The sequence below is a fragment of the Dipodomys spectabilis genome, unplaced genomic scaffold (assembly GCF_019054845.1).
Source record: "Dipodomys spectabilis isolate Male_0828 unplaced genomic scaffold, ASM1905484v1 ptg000140l, whole genome shotgun sequence".
Taxonomy (NCBI): domain Eukaryota; kingdom Metazoa; phylum Chordata; class Mammalia; order Rodentia; family Heteromyidae; genus Dipodomys; species Dipodomys spectabilis.
The window spans coordinates 39,627,646-39,645,213 of NW_024870817.1; the positions used below are offsets into that span (position 1 = coordinate 39,627,646).

Below are 17,568 nucleotides of genomic sequence, written 5' to 3' on the forward strand. Positions count from 1 at the left end.
AGTCAGAGAGACACAGACTTGCCAAGGTGCCAGTGTGAAATTTTTCATCATTTTGCTTAGCTGACATATTGCCAATTTCTTCTTTTAAATTCAATCTTTTTTTTTAAAGCTTACTTAATTTTTGGACACCAAAAAAACCATTGAGCAGGTCTTCTTCCTCGTTTTTTTTTTTTTTTTTTTGTAAATTAAATATATTTTCAAACACGATGTCTCCTCTCTTTCTTTCTCCTCCCTTTCGGCCAGGCGAAGGGCAGCTTGGATGAAGTGCAGAGATTGCTTGAGTATGGCCACAGATAGTCTCACAGTGTTTCAAAAGCTAGAATCAGCTGAAATCTTTGAAAAGTGGAGAAACAAAGTATATAAATTTCAGCATATAATGGCATTTCATGTTAGAGTTCACACTTGTGTAACAGAAATGGTCTGTCACTATAGTTAGGATTGCAACTATTCTGTATGTCTACATGTTCTTGATTAGAGGCTGTAGGTGTACAATAGCATTTTGTTGTTTTTATGTTATTTTAAATAATTTTGTTGCCATTGTCATTGGTACCTAGATTTTTTTTTTGGTGCTGGTCCTGGGGCTTGAACTCAAGCCCTGGCACTGTCCCTGAGCTTTATCCATTATAGACTAGCACTATACCACTTGAGCTATACCTCCACTTTCAACTTTTTGGGTGGTTAATTGGTTAACCGGACCCCTCCCCCCCAAAAAAAGAAAATACATACTTGTCTCAGCAAGACAAAACTGACATCTGCAGAACTGTGCACTACCAGCTAAAAATCTGCAAGCAAGCAAGCACACAGAGAAGGCAGGCTGCTCCCTACTTATCCTTAACACAGAAGGCTCTGCCCACTTTGCTCTGATTGCTTGAGCTCAGGTTCACAATCTGCTTGTGATTGGCTGGTTAGAATAGTACATAATGTATTTACATAAGGTTACTTTGAAATATGTAATCTCAAAATAAACCTGTAGCCTCTGATATATATATATATATATAATTGTGAAAATACTGTACAGAGGGGTTACAATTACACGTGCAAGGTAATGATTGTTTTTTTTTTTTTTTTTTGGGTCTGGTTGTGGGGCCTGAACTCTAGGCCTGGGTGCTGTCCATTAGCTCTTCAGCTCAAGGCTAGCACTCTACCACTTAAGCCACAGCACCACTTCCAGCTTTTTTCTTTTTGCTTATGTGGTGCTGAGGAATCGAACCCAGGGCCTCATGCATGCAAGGCAAGCGCTCTACCACTGAGCCACCTTCCCAGCCCACGGGCAAGATAATGAGTACATTTCTTTTTTTTTTTTTGGGTCCGGTCGTGGGGCCTGAACTCTGGGCTTGAGCACTGTCCTTCAGCTCTTCAGCTCAAGGCTAGCGCTCTACCACTTGAGCCACAGCGCCACTTCCGGCTTTTTTTCTTTTTGCTTATGTGGTGCTCGGGAATCGAACCCAGGGCCTCATGCATGCAAGGCAAGCGCTTTACCACTGAGCCACCTTCCCAGCCCCATGAGTACATTTCTTATCAAGCATTGTTGCCTCCTACTTTGTTTCCCCTTCCAATCCCCTCCCATTCCCCCCCTGGAACAATCTGATGTGTGTCTGAATTCCACCTTGAAAAGAAACCAGTTGAAGACAAAACCTTACATTTCAAAAATACTTCCTTATCTCAAAGCAGTTCCTCAGCTTTTCCTTAACAAGAATTAAGCAAACCATCAGGCCAAAGCAGGAAATTTAAAGCAACACACTTTGATAGACAGTTTTTCTCTCAATTTTGATAAAAGTTGGATAAAAGACTATCAGAACCATATATATGGTTCAATGAGATAACAAAATCATTTATTTATGTTCATGGAAATTTAGGTAAATTACTTAAGATTTTGTAATTGAGTACCCCTATTTCTAGTGGGTATAGATGTTTTTGTTCTATGAGTGGTTTGTAGGTTAAGGAAATTTTATTTAGGCTAGTGAAATAAAAATTTTAGGGCTGGGAAGGTGGTTGAGTGGTAGAGTGCTTGCCTTGCATGCATGAGGCCCTGGGTTTGATTCCTTAGCACCACATAAACAGAAAAGGCTGGAAGTGATGCTGTGGCTCAAGTGGTAGAGCACTAGCCTTGAGCTGAAGAGCTGAGGGACAGCGCCCAGGCCCAGAATTCAAGCCCTATGACTGACCAAAAAAAAAAAAAAAAGAATTTTAATTTAGCTGATACCTGCCATATACAGTTGTTGAAGAAACTAGAAATTGTCTATATGTATATAGATATATATATGAATAAACTGTTCATTACACAGTGATGATAATAAACCATAGCAATTAATTGTAGTATTGATTTAGTAATGTAGATTCTTTGAACTTTGTAGTCAATTGTTAGTCGTAACTGTGTCCATCACATCTCAGGTATGCATATATGTTTCTAAAGAAGTATTTTCTAGGGGCTGGGAAGGTGGCTCAGTGGTAGAGTGCTTGCCTTGCATGCATGAGGCCCTGGGTTCGATTCCTCAGCACCACATAAGCAAAAAGAAAAAAGTTGAAAGTGGTGCTGTGGCTCAAGTGGTAGAGCGCTAGCCTTGAGCTGAAGAGCTGAGGGACAGTGCCCAGGCCCAGAGTTCAGGCCCCACAACTGGACTGCCCCTCCCCCCCCCAAAAAAGAAGTATTTTCTATATATGTGTTTGCTTCCAGAAATGTCTAAACCAGCTATATTTGAACCAGAAGATGATCCAACAAATGAGTGGGAAAATGCAGCGCTGTGAGAAGTCCCAATGTGTTTGGAAAGGTATAGGCCAAAGATATTCCATGTGACTTTTTTTTTTGTCGGTTGTGGGGCTTGAACTCTGGGCCTGGGCGCTGTCCCTTAGCTCTTCAGCTCAAGGCGAGCGCTCTACCACTTGAGCTACAGCGCCACTTCCAGTTTTCTGGTGGTTTATTGGAGATAGGAGTCTCATGGTCTCTCCTGCCCGGGCTGGCCTTGAACCGCGATCCTCAGATCTCAGCCTCCTGAGTAGCTAGGATTACAGGCGTGAGCCACCAGCGCCCGGCTTCCAGGTGGCCTTTCTTACCCTCTTGTCTCCCTGACTCCTGTATTTCTTCTTTATCTGAAAATGCTATTAAAAATATTCGTTAGATTAAACCAACATAATTGTAAAATGTAGACAATTTGCCTAATACTCTGTCCTAACTGCCCTCAACCTCCAAGGACCATTTTTGTGAGGTGACGACTCGTAGCTCTTCTAGCTATTCCCCTGCTATTGCCATCTATTTTCATTACACTGCTGATAAACTGCAATTCCTTGCAATGACTCCCTAGAATAGTAAATATGAACTTAGTTCTCTGCTTACTTTATTCTTCAGTTTTTGGATATATTTATATCATACTTTAAAAAAGTGTGTTGGAGGGGCTGGAAAGGTGGCTCAGTGGTAGAGTGCTTGTCTTGCATGCATGAGGCCCTGGGTTCAATTCCTCAGCACCACATAAACAAAAAAGCCAGAAGTAGCTCTGTGGCTCAAGTGGTAGAAAACTAGCCTTGAGCTGAAGAGCTGAGGGACAAGTGTCCAGGCCTAGAATTCAGGACCCATGATGGACAAAAAAAAGTGGGTTGGAGGAGTAGCTGAGTGGTAAAACACCTTTCTAGCAAGTACAAAGCTCCCAATTCAAACCCTGGAACTACAAATAAATAAACAAGCAAACAAGGTACTAAGTATTTATATCGTAGTACTATACAAAGTCAAAGCCCTTACAGGTATTTTTTATGCTCTTTGCCAACTCATAACCCTTTATCCACATTCTAGAAACTTGTACTATCTATTACTCACAATATTCACTTCTTATTTTTTGTATTTGTGTCTTCACACTTTAGAACAGTCATTTTCTTTCACTTTAGTAAGGCTGCAAATAAGAGGCAGAGGAAATAGCAGCTTTAGTGAGATGGCTTTGTGGCTGCACTGAGGAAAGATTTGAAGAAGAGGAAGTTGGAAGACAAGACTAGCTGTGAGGCCCTCAAGATTAAGTAGGTTCTTTTAGAAAAAGTTAAAGGTGGAATTGGAGGCATGACCCAGCTGGTAGAGTGCTAGCCAATGAGCCAAAGCAGCAGGTTCTGAGTTTGTGTCCCAGTCTTAGATCTAAAAAAAAAGAAAGAAATAAAAATGTTTAAAGTATGACGTGGCTCAATCATATGTTACTGGGAATCTGGGACAAGTTCTATCTAGTTCTGTATATGGGAGGTATTTCTTCATACTTTATCCATATCTGCTTAAGTCTTGGAACTCTCACAGTGACTTTCAAGCTGGAAAGAACCCCAAACTGGAAGGAGCTGGTGGTGTGGTGGCAGTAAATTTGGAAAACTTCTACAGTAATGGCCTGGAGAGGGAATCACCGATGGGTACTTTTCAGAAAGTTCCTTGTCCCATATTACATTTAGATGTTCGAAGTCATTTTACCCTGATCCCTGTGTGTTCTCCCTTACTTTCTTATTCCATCTTGGAAGTTGGGTCATTTATGGGGTTATTATGGATTGTGAATTGGAATTCTCTATGAGAAACCTACTGAGAGAACCAGGGGTTCATTTTGCAAATATAAAGGAAACTTGCCTGTTGCATTTCCCTTTGGGATAGTTTTGGTAAGTGAATCTATGGGGTTTATTTTCTTCTAGTCTATAGTTTGCTTTTCATTCTCTTGATAGTGTCTTTTTTGTTTCTCAGGTTTTTATTTAACTAGAGTGTTAGTGTTTTTAAAAAGTGTTAGACTTTTAGTGTTAAAAAGTTAGTGTTAGACTTACTTTTTCACATTTCTGTTAGCAAATACTAGTTCTACAAGGGTTTTCCTTCTGAGAATTTCATATATACATTCATTGTACCCTTTTGATAGTGTCTTTTTTTTGGTCCAGTCGTGGGGCCTGAACTCTGGGCCTGGGCGCTGTCCCTCAGCTCTTCAGCTCAAGGCTAGTGCTCTACCACTTGAGCTACAGCACCACTTCCGGCTTTTTTCTTTTTTTGCTTATGTGGTGCTGAGGAATCGAACCCAGGGCCTCATGCATGCAAGGCAAGTGCTCTACCACTGAGCCACCTTCCCAGCCCTGACAGTATCTTTTATAGAGTAGAAGTTTTAAATTTTGAAGTCCAGCTTAAAATTTATTCATGAGAATATTACAAGTTATTTATTGAAATATTATGTGTCATAATGATTTTTGGATATTAACTTTATATCTTGCAACCTTAGTAAAATCACTGATCACTCATTAGTTGCAGGAGCTTTTTTGCTGTTATCACTGGGATTTTTTTTTTCCCCTTTGGTGGTGATAGGGATTGAGCTAGAGACTTGTATGGGCAAGAAAAGCTACAACTCTACCCCTGATGTTAAATCTTTGGGTATTGATTTCTTTCAAAAATTGTTCACTATCCTTTATGGGAAGACATAAATATATCTAGCAACTTTGCAGCACTGCCAACAATTGCATGTGTGCATTACTGACACAGAGGCAGGATTTTATGAGTTATATTTGGGTTTCCTGGTGCTCTCATATTTTATCTGAAGTCATTTGGTCCTAGCGACCAAAAGTCACGTGAGTAGTCTGGGTTCCTGTTGAATGTATCATATTAGTTGACCACAGGTTGAATGGTTGAAGATGAAAAGATAGTGGTTTGTGGTTTGGAGTTGGTGGAGTCTTGATGAGAATTTAAGAAAGAACAAAGATATAATTCTGACTACAGATAGTCATGGGTAAAATTAGCCATGTGTTCTGATACAGAAATGGTGAGAGAAAAACTGACATCAGCAGATCAACAAATATTGACGAGGATTCAGAGTAGAGATTTGGTCTGTCAGATAAGTACGGTGTGGTGAACATACAGATACGAAAATACACTGGTTTTAATATTTCAAACAACAGAACAAATATTCAAAGCATAATGACTACTAAGAGCTTTTGCCTATATTTAGGTCTGGTACTCATGTACTTTTTTTTTTAATTAAAAAGTGCCATTTAATATTCTTTTAAAAGTTAATACTGAAGTCTTCTCTATTTCTTTTCTTCCTCTTTTATTTGTATTAAAATTTTATCATGATGAACATGTTTTTTTTTCACACTGTAATGTCTCTGTTTTGTGTATGTGTGTGCGTGTGTGTGTGTGTGTGTGTGTGTGTGTGTGTGTGTGTGTGTGTGGTGTTATTGGGGCTTGAATGCAGGACTTTCTTTTGCTCAAGGCTAGTGCTCTGCTACTTGAGCCACAGCTCTACTTGTGGCTTATTGGAAAGGTGCTGTACAGAGGGGTTACAGTTACATGAGTAACTTTTTAAGTAGTTTATTGGAGATAAGAGTCTCATTGACGGTTCAGCCTCCTGAGTAGCTAGGATTGCAGACGCGAGACACCAGCACTTGGCTCACATTGTCATCTAATATCTACAACAATAAATATTATCTTTTTTGGAGCCATACAGATGTATACCTTGTGTGCTTTTGTAGGCTGCAGAGACAGAGTCAGAGATGAATCTTTCCATCTTAAAAGGAGCAGCAATATAAACTATCCCATATACCAACCGGAGGTGAAAATTCATCTTACTGGTCTTCGAAATGACTACTGTAAGTTATTGTTTAAATGTGACCAGAAAAGCTGAAATGACAAAAAAATCAAGTGCTCTGACAATAACTTGGAATTTGATTCTGGAAGACCCCGATGTGCCAGTGTCTCAATGTTATACCGTTAATCTGTGGTTAATGTAATTGGTTATTCCTGTGTAGCCTCTGTGTTCAGGAATGGGTGCTGGTGTGATGAGGCACGAGCATGGTTACTCATAAACACTTTATTTTATTGTGTTAGATGAAGCTTCATTAATGTTGGCGTATTCTTATGCATGCACTTTAAACATAGGCAGATCTAATCACTTGTTCAGTTATGATGCAGTATTAACACATAAAACTGATACCAACATCCCAATGTAGAATATTGAATATGTGAATTATGGAGCTCAGTGAGCTCTGGAGTTGACCAGAAAGATTCAGATATTCTGACTTACACTTGGTCTTGAAAGATGGGTGGAGGGAGAAGAAAGCATTTTTGGTAAACTTAACAACATGAGCAAAGGCAGGATGTTGGTAATTATTGACAATAGCAATGAAGTAGACACATTGGAGATTAGTACATTGTTTTTGTTTTTGTTTTCCCCCAATATTGAGTCTTGAACTCAGGGTTGGGGTGCTGTTTTGTTCAAGACTGGTACTATACCATATGAGCCATTGCTCTACTTTGAACTTTTTGGTAGTTAATTGGAGATAAGAGTCTCACAGACTTTCCTGCTTGTGAGAAAGAATCAGTGGAGGAAAGTTCATGGTGTTTGGCTAGAGCATTTTTTGCTCTGTGTCCGTAGAAATATGCTTTTCTTTTAACAAAGAGTTGTTATTAGCATAAGGTAGAGAATGCTGCTGAGAACTTTCACAAATGAGTCACTATCTTTTCATGATATGCACTAGTTGGTAGTTGGTTAGAAATGATGGTGCCATTTCCTATATAAAATGTCCTAAATCGGGGCTGGGAAGGTGGCTCAGTGGTAGAGCGTTTGCCTTGCATGCCTGAGGCCCTGGGTTTGATTCCTCAGCACCACATAAGCAAAAAGAAAAAAAGCGGGAAGTGGCGCTGTGGCTCAAGTGGTAGAGCGCTAGCCTTGAGCTGAAGAGCTGAGGGACAGCGCCCAGGCCCAGAGTTCAGGCCCCACGACCGGCCCTCCCCCCCAAAAAAAAGTCCTAAATCATAATGATCATCCATATTTAATTTTTATGTATATTTAGTTTTTAGTAATGTTAGATGATGTCCATGAGTACTAGTAATGGTAAATGATTCTGCCAGGATTGTTAAAATGCCTCTAAATGATTATATTGAGCATAAGCTATATGTATTATTTTAGTTGTTTTTTTTTTTTTTTTTTTTTTTTTGTCGGTCGTGGGGCTTGAACTCTGGGCCTGGGCGCTGTCCCTCAGCTCTTCAGCTCAAGGTGAGCGCTCTACCACTTGAGCTACAGCGCCACTTCCTATATGTATTATTTTAATTATGAGTCTTGGACCAGATTGTATGTTAGCTCTTACCTTACTATTATTTTAAGCAATACTGGGGTTTGAACTCAGGGCCCCATGCTTGCTAGGCAGAAGCCTTACCATTTGGCCAGGACCATGATCTTCACCATTTATGTCTCCTGCGTAACTGGGATAACAGGCAGACCGACCATATCCAGCTTATTGGTTGAGATGGCTTCTCACTAACTTTTTGCCCTTCAACCACTATCCTTCACCTTTGTAACACTGAGGTCGCTGGGGTTACAAATGTGAGCCATTATGCCTCGCCAGGTTTTTTTCTTTTTCTTTTTCTTTCTCCATTGGTGTTTGAATTGTGCAGGTCTTGTCCTATTGCTTTGCTTTTTGCTCCTGGCTGACACTTTACCACTTGAGCCATGCCTCCACTTCTGGCTTTTTGTTGGTTAATTGTAGTCTTGATGATTTGTCTGTCTGGGCTAGCTTCAAATTGTGATTTGCAGACGTTAGCTCCTAAGTAGCTATGATTTTAGGTGTGAGCTACTGACACCCAACCTGGTCCAGTTTTTATTTTTGAGCTTCTAATGATCAACTTTGATGTATAGTATTGTTTTTTAACCATGGAGAAGTATTACTTTTTCATTGCTACCTAGAAATAAAAGTGTTTGTTTAAAATGTTTTTATTTGGTATATACTTGCTCTAATTTGAAGTGCTTTTCTTACAGATCTGAATCTCCTAGACTGGAATTTACAAAATCTTGTTGCTATAGCCCTTGGATCTACAGTCTACATATGGAATGGAGAAAACCATACTGAGATTGAAAACATCGACTTAAGTCTCACCTGTAATTATGTGTCTTCTGTGTCCTGGATAAAAGAGGGCTCATGCCTGGCAGTTGGTACCAGTGAGGGAGAAGTACAAGTACCTGAATATTTCTTGTCTTTTGTTCCCTGTTGAATTATTAGATAACTAGAACTGACCTCTTATAGTTGACTTCTAATACACAGAGAAACTAGATTAGTTAAAGCTTTGGGAAGTGGGGAGAGATAATTTTTTTTTCTGAATGGCATTTTATCAAGACTTAAAAAATACTCTCCTTAGTTTCTAAGTCTTCTGCTATGTTTCATTTGTTGTTGTTTTTAAAAAGATTTTTTTTTTCTTTTTGGGTGTTGATGGCTCATACCTGTAATCCTAACTACTCAGGAGACTGAGATCTGATGATTGTGGTTTGAAGCCAGCTTGCGGAGGAAAGTCTGTGTGACTCTTATTTCCAGTTAACCACCAAAAAGCAGCTAATGGGACTGTAGCTCAAGTAGTAGAGTCTCAGCCTTGAGCAAACAATTAAAAGACAGCATTGAGGCCCTGAGTTCAAGCCCCAGTACCAACACACACACACACACACACACACACACACACACACACACTTCTCTGCCGGACACCAGTGGCTGACACCTGTAATCTTAAGCCAAGGGTAGGAGAATTTCAGTTCCAGGATAGGTGGGGCAAAAAAGTCCAGGAAACTGTATCTTGATCGTTGTGTATAGTGAAGACCAACAATTATCCCAGCTATGATGGGAAGGATGAAATAGGTGGATTGCAGCCCAGATTCACACCTGGGCTTGAAATGAGACCCTATCTTAAAAATAACCAATGCAAAAAAGCACCAGAGGCATGACTCAACAATAGAGTACCTGCCTAGCAAGCACAAGACCCTGAGTTCAACTTCCAGTACCATCAAAAACTATAGTAAGGTTGGTAGACATCCTAGTTTTGGGACTTTGGAGAGAGGAAGATGCGCTTCCAGTTCTTTCTCCTGAAGGCGTGGTTAGGAGTAGAGCTATGTTAAATGAATTGTTAAATGCATGCATTTTTCCTGTGATGAGGCTGAGAAGAGTATTTATCAAGCTCCCATTAATCTACCTAATTTCTCACATATCATTATTGTTGTTTATTATCAGTGAACAGTGTGTACTTGATGATTTCGGAGTCCCAGGATGGCCTTTGCTACTTTTTCTTCACAGTGATGCTGATGCTGTGATGGTTATGTTATTTCTTCTCACACCAATCGTGTCCTTCCTCATATGGGTTAGGGTCAGGATATCAGCTGTAGCTGGTAGGAAATGAGTCTCAGCAGTAAGTTGCATTTCAGATTCTAGGAAGCATTCATGCACTCCGATTTTATTCATACTGATTAACTAAAAACATTTCAGATTATGAATCCTTTCAGATTTTGGAGTAGGGAGATACTCAACTGATAAGATTCTAAGCCCAACCTGTTTGTTGGTAATGGAGGAGGGATTTCCAGACTTGAGGTCCCTTAGCTTAGAAGGAGGGACGAGTGCGATGATTCTCATTTTCTTGCAGCCCACTGAATTCATCTGGAGAGCTTTAAAACAAATGCCACCTCCCCAGGCGCTCTCCTCTGCCAACGGAATCAGTGTTGCCAGCAGCCATAGTGCTTTCTTTACAGGCTCCACAAGTAATCTTACGAATTCTCAGAATACTGATTAGAGTCAAGGTGCTGAGTTTTCGCCTAGTTACTTGATAATTGGTTGTCAGGCCTTTGAGGAGACAGAGGGCTCTAAAGATGCCAATGTTACATAACTCTGTTCACTTTTTCAGTTATGGGACATAGTAACTAAAAAGCGGCTGAGAAATATGCACGGTCATTTGTCAGTGGTTGGGGCCCTGAGCTGGAATCATTGTACCCTCAGCAGGTAACTTAAGCCAACTCTGTGTCACCAGTTGACTGGGGGTGGGAGAGGTGGGGAGTGCGTGGCACTGACTGAACCAAAACCAAAAAGAAAAAGAGAACACCAGGACCTTGGGCTTCCCCAGCTAATTGATACTAAGTAAAAAATGTAAAGAAATATTTGCAACTAGAAAACAAGAGTGGATCTATAGGTTAATAAGAATATACCTGCTAGAAAATGATAATAATAAATGACTATGTTTAACCTCCTCCTATAAATATGTACTAAAACCATCTCATTGAGATAGTATGAAATATTCCAAGTTGCATAAACTGTATTCTGCAAAGATCCAGAAGTCTTTTAAATGTATCTTGAAACTCTGGCTGACAAATCTATTTTGATTGTGAAAAGAATGACCCAGGCAGAATATTCCATTCTATTAACAGAAGGGATTTCTGCTTGTTTGCAAACAGAAATCTTTTTGTAGTTGAATCATATTTTTGCCCATGTTTTCTTTCCCGTCCTTATGTGGCAGTGGGCTTCACTTTTCTGTCACATGACCCTGCCTCTTGCCCTCCGTGCAGTGGGTCCAGACTGGGACGTGTTTATCATCATGACGTTCGGGTAGCACAGCACCGTGTCGGAACGCTCCTGCACAAGCATGCTGTGTGTGCTCTGAAGTGGTCCCCCCATGGCAGGTTGCTTGCCAGTGGCTGCAGTGACGGCCTGCTGACAATATGGCCACACCATCCAGGTGCCGGGACCCAAACCCAGCCGCTGACAGTCATACCTCAACTCACAGCAGTTAAGGTATGAAATCCAACAGCTGCCGGCTTTCCTCTTCGTTATTTATTTATTTATTTTTACAGAGACTATTAAAGAAAGCTTTCAAAGTTCTCTTCCTTCAGAATTGTTTCAGGTGTTGGTCACCACTGTAGGTCACTGAAATCAAAGTCAAACTTGAACTTAAGCAAAACCCAAAACAAAAATAGTGTTCTCTCCTGTAAACTGTGGAGTCCTGAATAGCTAAGCTGAACTATTGGCTGGATCTAGGGCCATGAGTAATGTCATCTGAAGCCTGCCTTTTACTTGTCTGTCTCTCCTTAGGGTGCTTTGTCCTTCAGACTCCATTTGGTGGGCAAGATGGCTCTTGCAGCTTCAACTTCGGTTCTCCCTGAGGGGTGTGGGATCAGAAGCCATCTTTCCTACTAGAAAAGTACTTGGGAAGATTTGGGCTGCCTTTGGTCACATTTCACATCCCCATGGATGATGGCTACCAGAGAGAGACAGGCACTATACAAACTCTAACAACTTCGTTGTCCAAGGTTTCCATGTACGGTGTAATTGTGCTTATCTATTGCTGAGAACAAATTAATGAGAATGCAGTGCTGTAAAACAACACTGATTTTAATCTTTCTGCTGTTTCACTGGGTTGAGACTCTGGGAAAAGCCTGAGCAATCATGGCTCAGGTTCTCACGAGATGCAGTATGGTGGCAGAAGGTAACAGGTCTGGGGCTGGACTGGCTGTGAGCCAGCCAGGAAGTCCTCCCCTGGAGCTTGCTGAGGTTTTAGCATTTCCCATTGCTTGGAGTAGACTGGGCTTGTTTACAATAGGGCTCACTTTGAAACAGCTGGAATTTGTGCACCCTGAGAGTTGGTCTGGTGCTTTAGCGACCTTTTTAATTTTCTAGTTCCAATGTCAGCCTTACCACATTGTGCTGGTTATGAGGTTCTCAGGAGTCCTCCTCCATTCAAAGGCAAGGAGATTACATTCTACCTCCTGATGAAGGGAGCAGGCAAAGTCTTATTAGATGATAGATAGATAGCATTACAGTTCCTAAGCCTATGCATGAAGTAATCAAACTCACACTTTGTGCAAATGATCATGAAATAGTTCTTTTTAAAGTAGTTAATTGAGCCACATCTAACTGATCATTTATCTTTAGGGACTAGCATTTATCCAGGGCTTCCAAAATATTTATCCTAGTTTTTAATAGAAACTTAGTTTTCATCTTTAAGCCTAAACTGATTTTAATTAAATATTTCCATATGATTTAACTAACCCCACATCATAGTAAGTTCATCTGTTGTAAAAAAGATGGGAGCTGAGTTATGAGTAGGCTAAAGAGGTACTTGGCTTAAGTGGTGTAGAGCTAGCCTTAAGTAAATAAAGCTCAAGGGCAAGGCTCTGTGTTCAAGCCATAGGACTGGCACCAAGGTCTGGGAATGTGGCGTAGTGGTAGAGTGCTTGTCTAGCATGCATGAAACCCTGGGTTCAATTCCTTAGCACCACATACACAGAAAAAAACCAGAAGTGGTGCTGTGGCTCAAGTGGTAGAGTACTAGACTTAAGCAAAAGAAGCTCAGGGACAGTGCCCAGGCCCTGAGTTCACACCCCAAGACTGGAAAAAAAAAAAAAAGAAAGAAAAGGACTGGCACCAAAAGAAAAAAAAAAAAAGAAAATGGAATCAAAATTAAGAAAACCAAGAAACTATAGATATTTAAATGGGCCAAAGGACAACAAAAACTCACAAGGAGGAAGTGTTAGGAACACAGGATAAAGTCCATTGTTGTTAATAAAGAAATATAAAATAAATCATCTGTATAATCTGTTTCATAATTATAATTCTATTACATGCAAAATAACTTTTTATTTCAAATAACCTTTAGCCAGTAAGAAATGAGCATGATTATCTGATGCTAGTGTTGCAAAAACTTAAAACTGTTTGGAAAAATGTTATAGCCATAATTGTGAAATTTACAATTTGCCTAAAAATTTGTCATAACCAAAATAATTGAATATATTAGTGTTTTTTTTAAATAACAGCAAAGGAAGCACACAAAACTAAGAAAATTCCACTTCCCCCTAGCCACTCAACCGAACCAATAATAAAAACTAAACCAAAAATAAAATAAAGAACAACCAGGAAGAGTCTTCTTCATCAGGTACCTTTCTTTCCAGGAGTGGCTTTCAATTCCCAAGAAATGATATTTTTTTTTTGGGTCGTTCCTGGGGCTTGAACTCTGGGCTTGGGCGCTGTCCCTGTGCTCTTCAGCTCAAGGTGAGCACTCTACCACTTGAGCCACAGTGCCACCTCCCCAAGAAATGATTCCTGAAGGGTGTAGCTTCTCCTGCTTTTGAATAGGAAGCCCAGGAGAGTTGCTAAGCTGTAGGCCTCTGGGACTGGTGCTTATTGGCGTACCTCACATTCTTGAGCTCACCTTTTCCAAGTCTAACCTGCTTGTGTTGCTATTAACTTTAAAGGCTGTGGACTGGTGTCCCTGGCAGTCTGAGATCCTTGCTATTGGAGGAGGAATGAAGGACGGATGTCTGCACATTTTGGATATAAAGACTGGGACGAGCATCAAGACCCCAAGCACAAACTCACAGGTAAGTATGTCTTGTGTAGTCTACTTTCATCCCCACCTTCTAGAATCTTCTGAAAATGATTATAGAGCATAAAACCTAAGCACATCTCTCTCTACCTACTGACTCCATAAGAAATTTCAGTTCTCAAGAATTCCTTTTCTGTAAACTCTCTTAATCTGAGAGTCCTAAAGCTAATTCAACTTGTATTTTGCTTCTGTTTCTATTTTTGTTTTTCTTTCTTTTTCACCACTGTTTTGTAAAACGGGTCTTTTCTGTTCCTGGCCAGTGATGGAAAATCAAATAAACTCATTATTTGTAACACATGATTTGCAGTCCTGGTCCTTTGTTGTTTTCTTAGAACAAGTAGAATTCCAATATTACCAGAACTCCAGCTGTGACTGGAGTATGTGCGTGGGCTGCAGGTGGGGGGGTGGGGAGAAGAGTTTAGACAGAGAATACTGTATAGAATCAACTTTAATAAATTCACAATGAATCAGAACTTGCTAAAATTCTGTATTTTATGGATATTATGGCAGATTTGTTCCCTAATCTGGCTACCTGAGACAAAGGCAATTGCAACAGGCCAAGGTTCTCCTAGCAATGACGTGGCTCTGTGGACCTGTCCCACTCTGTCCAGGTTGGCAGGGTTTTTTGGTAAGTGAATGTGTGAGTAAAATGCTGTGTCTCTATGGCAGAATGAGCTGTCATTGGTGGGAAATACCCTGAATGAGAGGTTTTCTATTTTGGGTTCTTTGGTGCACATGTTTCAATAGAGCAAAACGTCCTACACCCAACCTACCTCAGCTAATGTATAGATGAGTGTTTCTGAATTTGATTTGATTATCACTGAAAATTGTCCTTTCTTCTCACATATGTGTATGGAGTATAAAGTGATGACTTGGAAGGTTTTTGAATTTGAGATTAGTGTCACACACGTTATTTGTAGAACATCTAGCCGTGTGGAAAACGGAGCAGGGAAAGGGTCATAGTTTGGAAGACCTCTAGAAGTCACAAGGTTCCTCTATGAAAACTGCTAGTCTTTCTTTTTCTCTCTTTTCTTTCTCTTTCTTTCATTCTTCTTCCTTTCCTTTCTCTTGCTTTTCTTTCCTTCTCCTTCCTTCTTTCCTTCCTCCCTCCTTCCTTACCTCTTTTCCTTTCCCCTCGTCGTCTCTCTCCTTTTCTCTCTCTCTTTCTTTCTTTCTTTCTTTCTTTCTTTCTTTCTTTCTTTCTTTCTTTCTTTCTTTCTTTCTTTCTTCTTTCTTTCTTTCTTCTCCTTCCTTTCCTTCCTTCCTTCCTTCCTTCCTTCCTTCCTTCCTTCCTTCCTTCCTTCCTTCCTTCCTTCCTCTCTCTCTCTCTCTTTCTTTCCTTTCCTTTTCTGAGTATCAGATCCATGGTTTTATGTATACTAAGAATATGTTCTACCACTGTGCTAATTTCTAAGCCCATACTGCTGTCCTTTCTCAGTTTAATTTTTATAAATTTTTTTTTTTTTGGGTCCGGTCGTGGGGCCTGAACTCTGGGCCTGGGCACTGTCCCTCAGCTCTTCAGCTCAAGGCTAGCGCTCTACCACTTGAGCCACAGCACCACTTATTCTTTTTGCTTATGTGGTGCTGAGGAATCGAACCCAGGGCCTTAGGCATGCAAGGCAAGCGCTCTACCACTGAGCCAACTTCCCAGCCCCTAATTTTTATAAATTTTTATTGAGTCCTTCTGGGTAGAAAGACACGTGATGAGGGAAGGATAACTGGACCTTGTCTGGAATGTTAAAGGGGCCCTGAGGTGAGTGAGGTTTTTCTTTCCCCATTCCTGGGAGACAGGAAGATGACAGAGCCCTTGTATCAGTCTTTTACAGAAGTCTGGTAATGTATCACATCTTCCTTCTCTCTACTCAGCCTCGCCTGAGAATTTATGTATTCATTAATTATGTGAGCATTTATAAGGTGCCAGATACTTTTTAAGATGCAGGAGATACACAGGTAAACAAGAGAGATAGTGCCCTTAGAACCTATATGTTTATGAGATGAAGCATACAGAAAATAAATATATAAAAAAATTAAGTAATGCTAATACTATGCCTTTCTTTGGAGGTTCTGAGAATGTTATTTGGCAATAAAACAGCCTGATAAGACACAGTTCTGGTCTCCTGTCAGACAACCACACAATGGCCTTCATGCTCTTCAGGGTCCTCTGTGGTCTGCTATATAAGAATCCGTACAACTCCTGATAGCTGTTTTGGTGGCTAGGCACAAGTGTAGGAGAACATGAGCTGACTGTTTCTGCGTTCCAGTTTTTATTGTTACTGTTATTATTTTGACAGTACTTGTGTTTAGATTTAGGGTTTGGTGCTTGCTAGGCAGGTGTTCTACCACTTAAACCATGACCCCAGAAATTTACTGTTAATCAGAAGCCATGGAATTCCCAGGAGCTTTTGAGATTTGAGAAAGATTTGCAACCAAGCTTTAAACCCTATTTCTTTACAAGATAACAATTTTAGTAGTTGTTTAGGGCCTTACCTAGGTGGGGGTGTTGGAGAGATACTCAAATCATCTTCTGATACTTGGAATAAGAATATCAACACTGGCTGGGTAGTGTGGCAAACAATTGTAATCATAGCACTTGGGAGGTCAAAGCAGAATGATCATGTGTTTTGGTCAATTGGGCTATATAGTGTAGCAACAAACAAACAAGCATTCTTAGAGGTGTATTCTTTTTTTTTTCCCCCCAGTATTATTAGAAAGGATTCCAAAGAATTCACTTAACTTTTTCTCATCTTAAAACATATGTCGTTGAGGGAGTTGTGGTTATTTTAGAGCTTGTAGGTACTCTGACACAGTAGTTCCTTCTGTTCTTATACAAAACAGGCCATATGTTCAGATAAGTGTGGAGCATAATTTTAATATAAGGTTTAGGAAAGTGAATTGCACAGAAGAGTGACCTGCCTGGGACTTTCTGGCAGAATTTGATGGAAATGTTTGAGATTTTGAGAAAGAGAACTCTGAGTGGCAATTTTCTCCATGAACTCAGTACAGCAGATATATTAGTATTTTTTTCATAAGAGAATTTTGTGCCCAGTAATAGATAGAGGAAAGTAGCACAAATGCTCAGACCAAAGGGAGGCTTCTCCTTTGTTTCCTTTTCTCAAAGTGAACCCTTAAAATTAATAGCTATAATTAGCTTTGTTGACCATATTTTCTTATTATCTATACATATTTCCTATTTCTAAAGATTTACTTCTTGCTTTTGATCAAAAATTTATGTCTCTGTGTTAGAGTGCTTAAAAGGAACAAGTTTCCTGGGTAGATCAACAAAATTAGATTCTTTTAAAAAATTTTTTATTGTAAAAATACAAAATTAGATTCTTAAAATGAGAAGAAACAAGGTTAAGATAACTTAAAAGGATTAGTGCAATTGTTCTCTATTCTTTTAAAACAAACTTCTTTTCCTTTAAAATTTAAATGTCCAAAACGAGCTTTACAACGTCGGTGGGGGGGGGAAG

General features: G+C 40.0%; 1 protein-coding gene across 1 annotated transcript in view; it reads left to right on the top strand.

Annotated features, from left to right (window-relative positions):
• The window catches only part of Cdc20b (cell division cycle 20B), a 33,993-nt gene that overhangs the window by 14,402 nt on the left and 2,023 nt on the right, over window positions 1–17,568 (top strand). The window contains exons 3-9 of the mRNA XM_042690721.1: window positions 2,675–2,768; window positions 6,451–6,567; window positions 8,733–8,929; window positions 10,631–10,725; window positions 11,286–11,511; window positions 13,968–14,093; window positions 14,609–14,726. Coding sequence (XP_042546655.1) covers window positions 2,675–2,768; window positions 6,451–6,567; window positions 8,733–8,929; window positions 10,631–10,725; window positions 11,286–11,511; window positions 13,968–14,093; window positions 14,609–14,726 — 973 coding nt within the window. The remainder of the gene's footprint in view (window positions 1–2,674; window positions 2,769–6,450; window positions 6,568–8,732; window positions 8,930–10,630; window positions 10,726–11,285; window positions 11,512–13,967; window positions 14,094–14,608; window positions 14,727–17,568) is intronic.